This window comes from Podospora pseudopauciseta, assembly GCF_035222475.1.
Source record: "Podospora pseudopauciseta strain CBS 411.78 chromosome 2 map unlocalized CBS411.78m_2, whole genome shotgun sequence".
In the NCBI taxonomy this organism is placed as follows: Eukaryota; Fungi; Ascomycota; class Sordariomycetes; order Sordariales; family Podosporaceae; genus Podospora; species Podospora pseudopauciseta.
In genome coordinates, this window is record NW_026946663.1 from 308,499 (window position 1) to 320,976 (window position 12,478).

The following is a 12,478-nucleotide window of genomic DNA, read 5'->3' on the forward strand; positions in this document are numbered from 1 at the left end:
TCGGGCAGGTGTAGGGAACGATGAGAGAGAAAGGGACGGTGGGATCACGAAAATCCAGGTCAACTTGGAAGATAAGCTCGCCCGTGCTAGTCGGAATGGAGGACTGAAATCCAGCGCCAGCTCTGGCTGGGGCCGGTGGACTGGACGACCCAGAAGAGCGGCAGAACGGGCAACGTAACGCGCGATGCTGGCGGTTAGGAGACTTAAGAAGCTGCCTTGCTGTCATCCATTTGGTCAGTTCAGTTGATGAAATGTTGTCGCTCCCCTATCTTGGACCACATTCTTGTCCTTTGCTATGCCCAACATTTGGGCCGGCACTTCTTCGTCTCATTGTGTTCTTGGAACCAGACATCCCCCTTAAGGTTGATAATGAGTTGGTTAATGACACCGCCAAAGTGAAACCCAACAGCAGTGGAACTGTGAAGGCAGTGAACCAAAACCATGTGTTGCCCTTGATCATGCGCTATTGTTGAAGCAGTCCACAATATTTAGAAGCTGATCTTGACCAAAATCCTGAGTCCCCTTTCATTGACTCCTCATCATTGTTGCTCTCGTCCTGACTCGGCCTTCCTTTTTGTATTCATATGGGATCTCTTAAACAGGCTATGAACATCCGGTAAGGAAGTGGATGCGGCGGCTGTTGAGCCAGGGACGGCCAAAGCCGACAAGAAAGCACAGCAGTTGAATAGAGGTTTTCGTCATGGCCATCAATTTTGCGCCTTAGCCATGCCACAGAAGAAATACAGCATGTAGACCTTCAGCTCTTTTTGAGCGGGTTGCGGAGGATGTCATGGCCAATGCAGAGAGTGCCTGTCTCATGACTGAAGTATGGAATTGGGAAGGCCGCTTGGTCATGAGAGCGTTGTTGCGAGTTTGGAGCCGCTCTTCCACACGAGTGCTTCAGTTGATTGGGAGGGCCATGTAAAAGTATGTCTAGCAAGTTGAGATCGTCTTTGGAAGAAAGTAAAAAGGTACATAACGGTATATCTGTGAAGAGCGTCGTGAGTAATCACCAAATCACCGAATCGTGAAAACATGGTACTGCGAACACCAGCGGAGGCGTCCACACCCCAAGTTGTGCAAATAACAATATATACAGTACAGTACAACCAGCAGAAAACTCACAACCATGCGCTAGAAACACCACCCCATGCCATGCCCACCCAGAAATAGTGCATCCAGCAACAAAAGCTCCCAAACCCAACCCATCCTATCCATGTCCCATCCAACTCCAAACTCCCGAAAAAGTCTCTACCAATTCTTAAATAGTGAAGGCCCATACGGCACGTTGAAATCGCAATGGTACAAATCCACACTCCGCTGCACCGCCAACAGACACGCCTCATCCCACTCGTACCCCGTCCTGAGCGAGTCCTGAAAGATCTTCTTCACCCTTGGGTGCAAGATCAGCTTCCCGATGAAGGGCATCACCCCTTCACCAGGCCAGTCGGGATACACCGACACCGAATTCAGCGCCGGGAACTTGTCAAGCCAGTCCAAAAACGGCTGCCCGTTGAACCTTTGGCCGTACTGGAAGGCGAAGCCGGCGTAGTTGAAGAAGTAAAGCCCAAGGTGCTCTATCTTCTCCGACTCCATCCAAACAAACGCCTCCGCCGGCACAACAATGCTCTCGAGCCCCACGACTGGGCACCAGAGGTGGCGCTGGCGAACCGCCCACCTCTGCTCGACCGCGAGCTCGAGCACCCGCAAGCTTCCTTCGCGCGCGGCCGGCACCGCAAGCAAGCGCCCCAGAAGTCCCACATCGATCGCACAGCGCGACCGGAACAGCTCCAAGTTCGGCAACTTTGGGAGCTTGCCTTCGTCAAACTCTAAACCCATCTCCTGGGAGTGGAGAGGGTGTCTCGCCTCAGCCCCGTCCATGACGGTGAATAGGTAATTGTGGGCAATTACCGGGTTCATCGTCATGATCTCGATCTTTTCCATGCTCTCCGTCATGGGGGGAAAGATGCGAGGCAGGAGAATGGTCCCCTGGGTGTGGGCTTCGATGCCCATTGCCGGACCGAACGAAGCGTGCTTGAGCTGTCGCCAGCCCTGGGGAGTGGGTTGACCGGGCGTCCACTCGAGCTGGAAGCCGTTCAAGCAGAACGCTTCCAGATTCGGCGTGGACGCCACGATCTCTGGCATTCGGAGCACGTGCTCCTCGGTGCTGGTGCCGGCCATGTCGATGTCGACCCATAAGCTCCGGAGCTTTGGCATCCTCACGGCCTTGATCGCCCGCTCAGGCTTGCTGCCAGTTTGGACGAGGTCTAGAACCTCAAGCGTGTCCTTTGACAAATCTAGAAGTTGGACCAACAATGAGACTGGGGCCTGGTAGCCGTCCAGTGAAAGTTGGGCCAATCCAAGCTTTTGACTAGGACTGGGAGCTGGGTCCAACTCCTGGATGGTGTCGCAGCGGTGCGGGGCCGCAGTTTTGATGATGAGGCATTGAAGGTTGGGAAGGCCAAAGAGAAGCATGTAAAGACGCTTGGCAGAGAACCCAAAGCCTGATACTTCGTCTATGGTCAAGCTCTTCACTCCCTGGTGCCCCCTCAACCATGTGGCAAAAACACGGTTGCCAGGATTGCGCGGCTGGGCAAGACGAACTTCTTCCCAGAGCAACGTATCGTGCTTAATGATACGGTTCCATTTTTTGCTGACTCTGAGGGAGCGGATGACGTCGGAGGTGTCCAGGTGAGAGAAGATCTGGCGGAGGAGTTCGAGTGGCAGTTTGGCTGCAGGGTCGCGAAGAGAGTTTTGGAGCTTCAGGCTGTGAGCCATGCGCATGAGAATCTGGTCGTATTCGTCATGGGCGTCATTGCGGTACTTTTCGGAGGTATTGTTCAGGCCGGCCTGAACAAGTTTCTTCATGAAAATATATAGGCGGGCGGTGGTGAGCCCAGCATCCTTCTCGAGGGTTGCGAGTGTTCTCGCAACCTTAGGGTTGACTCTCTTGGCTTTCTTTCCCTCTTTTTCGAGCTTAAGGATGAGCCGGATGGTCTTTGCGACGCGGCAATAGCCCTTTGACAGTTGTTAGTGATTTTTCCTGCAACTGGTCGACAAAAGAGACTTACAGCAGCAGAGATTGGGCGAAGGCGAATTATTCCGAGACCGGTCGTGATGGCAGAAACATAATGACCCTCAGTCTCCAAGGATTCGGTGAGGAGATCTATTGCCTCGAGATGTTTGGGCGATGAACAAGAAGGCCAAGCAAAACCGCAAGAACAAGGACTATTCGCAACATCGTAGATTGCGTCGAGATCCTTACTCCGGACGCCATTGACGAATTGCTTCAGATGGCAAGACTTGTCTTTGCCATGCCGGAGTTGCTTTGTGTTGCCCTTGTTGCAGCTACAAAAATCAATGGCCTGTTGATTGTTAGAAGGGAGTCTTAAATAAGATGCCGATCTTGTGCGAAGTGAACCTACCGCGAGGATATCACCGATGGCTTCCTTGATCTCTTTCTTGGAGATAGAGGCACGCGCCTTGTTCAAGAGGTTCTCGATAGTCTGTTCGGACTGAGTCGTGCCGGAGGAACCAGAAGTCTCGGCCATCGTGAAGAAGGACGTCTGTGGAGCTGTGATGTTGGGAAAGAAAGTAGATTCCGAGAGAGACAGCAAATTCCGAGAGAAAAAACCAGGCAGTGTAATATACGGCTGGTCGAAATGTGGCAGCTGACCTCGACTTCACACGAAGGATTTGGCGAGAAGGAGCGATAAGACCAAAGAAAAGATTCTTCGCAAGATTTCAAGAAGGCTAGCGGATGATAGCCCCTATCTCACAAGAGCACGCCTCTTTCGAACTTGGGCCGCCGTTATTCGAATTGCTGAAGCCTTCCTTAAAGGTTTGGAGGTGAAGAAGATAGAAAAAACGGTCTTTTTTGCCCTGATATTCGTGGTGAGAGGAGGTGACGAAGTCGGAGTTGTGACGGTGAGTTGAGTCTTCTCAGCCCATGACCAATGACAGTATCAGTTGTTGTTTACTTGGCTCACCAAGGGTCGTCCAAAGTTGTGCAAACAGGTTGTCGTTCCTTTCTTCAGGGGCTCAATGCCTAGGCTAACACTTCATATTGTGGCTTTTGTCCGATGTTCAACAAGCAGAGTTTTCATTCACAATAATAAAAACAAGGAATCGTTATCGTGGCCACAGGTCGTTCTTTCCTTTGGCAGCGACTTACGCTGAGAGATACCACTTTACGCGCTTGAGACACGTCTCCGATAGCCGATAGCCGATAGCCGATAAGGTTATATCGGGTCTTGTATGTAGTACCCCGATAGATCGATATCATGCCCGATACTCTCATATCGGCCGAGCTCTCTCAACCGTTGCCCACAGACCGTGGAAGCTCATCCTCCTCCTATCATCAACCCTGCCGTTGATCCCTAACTCTACTTTGACGTCACTCTCAGCCCTACCCCTACCTATCTCCATCTCCATCTCGGACCCGGCTCCGAAAATCACTGCCGAACAAATCCGGAGCCGTAAGCCGGTTACACACCTCCGTGCCGTCTCCGCCGTGTAACCCTCAACCCACATGGCCATCTCCACTCTTCTTTGACTTCAACATTCCCAAACGGCCGGTGACCTCCGAGTTCAAAACGGCTTCGCCACAGTATCACAGCTCTCAGCACCGGCACCCAGACTTGGTTCCCCACTCATTCAGAATACGAGACTCAATGAATATATCCAACGGCGTGAAAATACTACTCTACCTTACCCATCGTCTTGTCAACAGTCCAGAAGGGGATAGTCAGCAACTTACACCTGCGTAGCGTACCTCGTCACCACGATTGGGGGCGTGTTGGTGATAGAAGCTCCCTTCCAACAAATCCAACTCTAAACCATGCAACCACAGCACCAAGCCGGAGATGCCTTCGCGGCATTTCCCCCCCCCTCCTCGCTTGTAACAGTTCGGAAAGAAAGGATTCATGACCATCTCTGGTGTAACCCATTCCACGTGTCTCCTCCCCCGTGCCGCCCAACTATCTCACGCCAATCTCAACGCCACGAAAGCCACATCTCTCTTACCCCTCTCATCCGCAATACTACATTATCAAAGTCTCACCGAACACATCCATTCTTTACCTTCTAGAATAGTTCCAGAAACCTGCATCTCACCGGCACAACAAGAAACTGCAACGGTATTCTCAGCTTACACAAAACCCCCATCCATCCGGTTCCAACGGATCTGAAAACAGCTTGATTCGGGCAATTCTTTACTGCGTGTTTCATCTCACCACCCGCATATCTTGAAACAAACCACACAGCCCGCCCTTCCATGCACCCTTCCACGCGGCTTCTCTTGCATATGCCTAGACTTTCGATTTACCCCCCGCCACACCACCCAACCCAGTCATGCATGCTCACATTTTTTGACTACTGTAGGAAAATGGCACACACACACATTAGCAACAACAACAGCAACAATGACGTTAAACTTTCTTGTTGGTTTTGACAGCGCATTAGTCTGCAGTAGCGCGTATGGTTGGGTACGTACACTGTTCCACGGTAGGAGTTGAAGCACCCTTAAGCGCCAGCCTCACCGTCACACGTATCGATCTTGAAGGATCAGAAACAACCCGGAGCTCCACGCGGCAACTCGAGACCCTTAGAATAACGGCAGTTAGATACACCAAAAAACCTAGCAACGGCGCGGCCGGCACCTACTTGCCCGAATCTCGTCGCCATACCAGGTAGGTAGACAGGATCCCAATCCTCTTTCCATCTATCTGTTGGCTGTACCACACGGCAATTGAAATCCTTCCCCATCAACCTCAAACCCCCATCTGGAACAAGAATGTGGAATTTGACGAAAGCACAGCACGGCCGCCACCGGTTCTCCAGAAGAAGGATCGTATCCTCTCTGTGGCTTGACGCTCGCCCGTTCGGCACAAGGGGGTGACGAAATCACATCAACTTCCGAGTGCCGCCTCTCACTCATCAGAGCAGCAGCAGTTGCAAGTTCGTTTCATGAACAAACTTCTCGTTTCATCATCCCCCTCTTCCCACAGTGGGGTCGAGAGAGACGAATCTGAGGTTGAACAAACTTCCATGGCGTTCATCCCAAACAGGTGATGTCATCTTCCCTAGATACTGTCATCACCGTCGTGATTCACATGCTGTATGTAATCATCCCACATCACCAATTTGACAAAGCTCTCCCTACCTGCACATGACAATACTTCATCTCGGCTCCCCTTGACAATCTGAGTTGTCACTATCTCCCCCACCCTTTTTTTTTTTCCTGACCTCAAAACTTCAGAGTAGTATTCCAAAGCCTCCTCCCTACTACTCAGCCTAGCCACCAAAAACCCAGGTCCATCCGGTCCGGTCAACGGGTCGGGCAGGTCTCGTTACCCGAAAGCGAGAGGAGAGCAGCAACCCGGCCGGGATTGCCATCATCTCCGATACTCATAGTCAAAAGCAAACGATTGTGTCGTAGTGGATCAAGTCATATCGGCGAACAGCGAAAGCTGCATGTGTGACTGAAAAATGTGACTCTGTATAGCCTCTGTACTCGAACTCGGCAGCAATTGTACAATTTCAAATAAACCTCTTTGTAATCGTAATCTGTCATCATTACATGTCTTGCCAGCCTGTAGAATTAATGTACTGGGCCTTTCTGTGCTTGGCTTATTCCTTCGGTCAAGTGTCCAGTATTAGCCAACCTGAGTCCAAACTAGAAAAAGACTCCCTGTACCGGACTTCATCAACCCCGCCATACCGAGCAAACGTCATATGCAGAAAGCCATAGCATTGCAGAGAATACGAAGGAAAAGAGAAATCGCAATACGGAAACGCGGCTGCTTCCTCCACGCTTTGTCAGAGGAAGATCATGTGCTGTTTAGCGCAAGTTGTCATCTTTTTAGTAGAGTAGGGTAACACAACCGCAATCAGTGGTGTGTGCGTGTAAGTGTGTGAGTGGAACTCGCTCCGTTTTGAAGATGCAAATGTACTGGTACATGAAGAGGGGAGGGGGACCACACCCATCAAGTCGTTGTGTTCCCAAGTCAATCCAAAAAGAAAATCACCATTCTGGGGGGGGGGGAGGGCAGGGTTAGGATAAAAAAGCTGATTTGCCCGAGTAAACCCATGCAAGGGGAAAGAAATCAAGAGGAACACCACTGCGGCCGCGGCTGCGGCTGCGGCGGGTATTCGATGGGTCGCTCAGAAGGGGAAAAAAGAGGGGGGAAGCTTCATAACGCTGTGTGCGGATAGGCTCGCTCGTTTCTCCATTTCCATCCCATCTTTTTGCTGTGTGGGATATGCACGTCGCAACTCTCGGGTCGTCTCGGCTGTGGGATTGCGGCGCTGAGGGGTGGTCTCTAGAGAGGAAAAGCAGTGGCAGCCTGGGCTTGACGCAAGACGCAAGGTACGGTGCACTGCAGCGCAACCCATCGCCCATCCAGCCGGTAAAAAAATATTACTAAAAGCTCCCAGCTAGCAGAAGCTTCTATGCATGACGCGGTTTTCTCACCCTTTGGCACTTTTGGTGACGTCGGGGGGCACTATATGATATTTCTGTCAGAAAGCTGTCAGACTGCCACCCATCCAATCCGCCCCAAAACGGTTGCGGTTGAGTAGATTATGCGGGAGGAGTGTAGGTGGTGTGGGGTTGCCCAGCAAATTCTCATCGGTAAATAGCATAGAAAGGCTTGGAAACAGCCATCATGCTTTGTGTGATGATGATCATAAGTCCTATGATCTTCGAAGAGGTGGTGTGGGTAAGGGTGGTGGGCAGCTGAGAAGGGGTGGCGGGTAGGTTCACGAGGGCCGCCAGAAATGGTCGATTGGTGCATGCACACTCGGTCGATCAAAACCAGCCCGTCGGGCCACAATTCAAGGGCTGGAGCGCATTGACGATGTCATGGCAGGACTGGACAGGGGAAAAACGCCTGCGGGAGAGGCGAGAGATTCACCGTTGCTCGGTGGGCAACCCCGGGGCCGATACTCGGGTCGGATGGGCTAACAGCTCCTCCAAGCCTCCTTCTTCGTTAATGCTGGTCCGACCCTTGACCTTGATCATAACGGAGACAGCAAGAATCGAGACGGTGTGATGTTGGGAGCTGTCGGTGTTGATGATTGACAACCTGCTTACAAACTATGCGAAATAAGCGCCGTCAGATATCTTTTTTGCAAAAAAGTACCATCTGTTGAGATGCAAAATCGAGCCAAGCGTGAGAGAGAAAGCTTGGTGCCCCTCTGGTTTGGTATTTTTGGACCCCACCACTTGCCTAAAGCGGGAGTTTCCTCGTCCTGAGCCAACGAAAGGGCGCCGCGGGGGGCACCCCTCTATTTTTATCGTACCAGGCACCCGGAACGCCTGATTGGCGGCCGACGCTTCGCTTGCACCCTTTTGAGCTTAAAGTGCTGACGGGCAGGGATGGGAGCAGGGCTTTGTCACCCCCCCCGCCATGAATAACTCTTCAACGTTTTTTCTCTTCGGCTCTTCGAGCAGGGAAGAGGGTGTGCACAGCATTTTCTATTGTCTCATTGTCCTTGAATCTTCGAGCTCTCATTGAACAGTCTGCTAATAAAAACAGAAAAAGGAAAAAGGCCAATCGGCTGCTGCAGGAAACGGTGCCAACATGGGTGGAGACGAGATCTACCAAAACGTCCGATTGGGGAGGGGGAGGGGTGACAACACATGTCTTGGCTTGCAACTCATTATTAGCAGCAAGCTACAGACACTACCGCCCAACTATTGAATCGTCATGTGATGCTTGCTTTTGCTGCCAGTGTGTTGAAGTGAATTCCTCCTTGGGGACCATGATGGTCGTGCCTCTATGTAAAAGCCGATACAAGGATCCCCGCCATGATGAGCCGTAGCTGGGACCGCCTCATCTTAGATCGAATCGGGTGACATGCCTTCGAATCTGACGGAACAGCTAGCGTCGGAAACCTCAATCCTATCCTGACATCACGGCACTTTGGTTCACTGTACGTAGGCAGTTATTGATATTTCCTAATGCTATTCAACAGCTATCGTCCAGGATCTGCAACCCCTGGAATCCCGCCAGAGGTGCTAAGCCGGCCTGGCAAGAATATCTATCTGACTGCGCGAGTAGTAATGAAAGGCTTCCAGAGTCCCGCAAAATCCCTCCCCTTGTAACAGTTTCCTCCGGTACCATCTTGCCCGCTGCTCCTGAGCAGGAATTAACTAAGAGATAACAAGAGAGTATTGTCATATGCATCAAACATGAAAACATGACTTGGAAGGGGAAACAAAACAGCCGACTTGAATGTAAGGAAACAAGATAAAAACACACAAATAAAAATACAGAAACATTCGCCAACGCTTTCCGAAATGTGATCAAACCATAAAAACCAAAAGAAGAAGAAAACCCAAGCCAAAATGTTCCGGTTGCCCGGAAGCCCTCTGCCCAAACGCCTGGTATCGTGACCCATATGCATCCATAACATGACATCTTCCATAGAATGAAGAAAATCGAAAAGAAAATGCTGGTGTCTAAATGATGAGGGGTGTTGTACAATCGTGTGTTGTTTCGAGTGTTGTAGTACAGTAGAAAAATGCAGACGCTATGCTTCTAGATTGCCGAAACCCAAGGTGCCGTAAAAGCCAAATAACTCCTGAGCCAAAATCGAGGCTCTATTGCTCTGCTGAGCCTGTAGCGTTCAAGTCATGGTAAAATGTCTTGGGGAGCCCAGTGTGAGGTGCGGTGTCTCTTGGTGTTTTCCTTCGTCTTCGATAACAGAACTGCCTGTCCGTTGGTGTGCATTCGTCCGTAGGGGAAATTGAGCGACATGGGCGAGATGTTGAGTCCTGTTTGCCGCTTAGAGAAAAGCAGGCGGGGCTGATATTGACATCAATCGATCGTGGCCCACGAAGAGATAGGAAAGCCGAGAGAATGGCTGGGTTGGTGCCGGAGCCCGTTCTCGGAATGAGTAGAGATAAGAGACCCAATCTTCATACTCAAAAGGTACCAGTGGTGGTGAATGCGAGGAACGGCAGCCTATTGTCGAAGACACAACTTTTCATCGGTACCGGCTGCCGTGTGAGCTTTTGTGTGATCTCTGGCCGTGGGAGTGGTAGCCCGAGTCGGAATACTGGGAGTATCCGTAGTCGTCATATCCGCTGGAGTGTGCTGTGTGATCCGCGCAGGCGTACCCAACCAATATCGTCCTCTGCTGGATCGTGTGGCCTACACGACCATATGCCGCACAACGGTCGATGGCGTGCTGGTAGTACAAGCAGCGGCAAGATGAGTACCGCTCGATCAACTGGTAGCACATGATGCTGACTTGAGCTTGAGACTGAGTGTGAGTGTCTGTATGTATGCTGGGGGTAGGAGATGTCGTCCGTGCAGAGGGTGTTGACTGCCGGAGTGGGAGGTGGCGGTGGGGTTGCTGTGATGGGATGTGTGATCTGATCCGATCTGATGTGTATCTGACTATCGAAAACCAAGGCTTGGTGTGCGAACTTGTGTAGAGGGGTCGAGTGAAAGTGCACGAGATTCCTGAGAGCGAAGGCCAAAATAAATATAGGAGCAATACCGAAGGGGTGGCAGAGCCCGAATTCGAGGTGTGCAAGAAGAGTGCGAAGCGAATGGCAACGCAAGGCAAGCAACAGAACAAGAGAAATGAGTAATTAGGCAATACACCTTCATGCAAGCCAGTTGTGAATGTTCGACTCATCATCTCCAGACCGAAAGAGGACATCGTAGGAGCCTTATAGGCGTAGGAGCCTGTCGAAGGTCTCCAGCCGTTGTTTGGAGGGGACCTGCGTCTGCGGCGTGAAGGCAGCAATCACCACCTGCTGCCAGGGGAAGGGATAGTAGCTCACACCTCGCCCTCAGTAACCAGACTCCAGCATAGAGCCATGCAGACTAACGCAACGGAAGAGGGCGCAGGGACCGTTGTTGGGTGGTCCATGAACCGGTACATGGCTCTGTTTGGCATGGTGTTCTCTGGCGGATGCACAAGGTGCATGTCATGGTGCAGGGTGCAGGTGTTGTTTGGGAGACTTCGCAGTCCTGTTGAACGCAGGTGCGACAGAAATCGACGGTAGGTGGGTGGGTTCTGCTGGTACGAAGTCGCAGTACTAGCGGTTGGCCGGCAGGGATAGCTCCTGGAGGGTACAGCGACACCTCACCCCCCAGCCCCCAACTAAACGGAGCCCAAGCATCATAACGGAGCGCGGCAATCTGACTGCAGTGCCGGGGAAGCCCGTTATTGCGGCGTGACTCCCTCTCTAGTGTCGAGCTTCGCGGATACCGGACAACAAGGTCACTCATCGCCGCCCTTGATTGAATTGGTGTGTGCCATCTGCCGTCTTAGAGCTTGCTTCCAGAATTGGCAGATACATTAGGGCACAGGGCACAGAACGAGACGCTGACGTCAAAAGCCACATAGGCCACTCCCGTCATGCCTGAGGTTCCATTTTCGCAAACAACACGCGAGCTGCTTGTGCTGTGCGTATTTGCTGATGCGTCTTTTTTCATGACGGCCAGCATGAACCAGTGCATCAGACTCGGTGTGTGTTGTATGGCGCGGTGTGGTGTTGATGATGGTGGGTGGTAGTGAGGTACAGCGGGAGCCACTGCAGGAGACAAAGTACTGCAGCGTGATGCAAGCGCGCTCCAGCGATCGATAATCAGATCTTGGGACCTGCCGGAGCAACATTGCCTGCGTCGGGTCAACTCTACTGCTGCAGGCATCAATGTGCCACGACAGCAGCATTGGCCGAGTACATACATACTCCAACAACTTCCAGCGTGGTTTTTTGTTCGGTAAGCTATGCAAGCAATATCGACGACTGATCATCAAAGGTCCCGGATCTAGGTGGGCCGCTGCGCATTCCGGCTTTTCCAAGCAACTCAGGAAGCAGATGTTGCAGTTGACGCCGTGTTCAGCTCGAGGTCCTTTCAACTGTTCAAACACGCAACGCCAAGTTGCAATAGCAACCGAGACAAGTTCCGTCCATCATTCGACTTGTGGAGCAAGCTGGGCATCCTCGCAGCAGGGACGGCGATATCAGCCATCCTGTTCTTGGCAGGCCAGTTCGACGATGACCTTGCCGGGAGAGTCCAAGGCACACCCGCGGAGCCGTTCCCGGCCGTGAGTTAGGCGGCGGTCCTTCTCCTCCTTCAAAGCGGTCCCTCCCGTCGGCAAGTAAGGTAAGGAATCAACCATCGTCATGCGCTGGGCCTTGACCTGGGAAGTCGGTCCGCCACATACTCCCACATCAGCAGTCTATTTGCTGAACCGCACCGAGAGCCGCAGAGCATTGTGGGTGCGGCGTAGATCTGAATCCTGTATGTCGATGGGGCGTGCAGTGTACAAGCCTCAGCGGGGGTTTCGGAGGTGGTGTGGCTGACCAGGCACCACGCCTTCTAAACTCGTAACGAGGAGACCAGTAAGGCGTCTCCAAAGATAGTTCGAGTTCATTGTGTAGCAGTGGGGGAAGTTGCTGTATTCTCCGATCCCATGATGGAGTACTAAGTTAAGGTAGTTGACTTTG

The 12,478-nt window shown here is 51.9% G+C and overlaps 2 protein-coding genes across 2 annotated transcripts; both read right to left on the bottom strand.

Moving 5' to 3' along the window:
- Window positions 1-998: 998 nt before the first annotated feature.
- On the bottom strand, window positions 999-4,163 carry QC763_200640 (uncharacterized protein). Its single transcript, XM_062909097.1, has 3 exons — window positions 3,426-4,163; window positions 3,072-3,365; window positions 999-3,018 (listed from the first exon to the last, which is right to left on the bottom strand). Exons 1-3 carry the CDS (start codon window positions 3,549-3,551, stop codon window positions 1,252-1,254), a joined length of 2,187 nt encoding a protein of 728 aa, XP_062767841.1. The 5' UTR covers window positions 3,552-4,163; the 3' UTR covers window positions 999-1,251.
- A 5,830-nt stretch (window positions 4,164-9,993) lies between these two features.
- QC763_200645 (uncharacterized protein) lies at window positions 9,994-10,251 on the bottom strand (the record flags this gene model as incomplete). Its single annotated transcript, XM_062909098.1, has 1 exon — window positions 9,994-10,251. One exon carries the CDS (start codon window positions 10,249-10,251, stop codon window positions 9,994-9,996), a length of 258 nt encoding a protein of 85 aa, XP_062767842.1.
- Window positions 10,252-12,478: the final 2,227 nt, after the last annotated feature.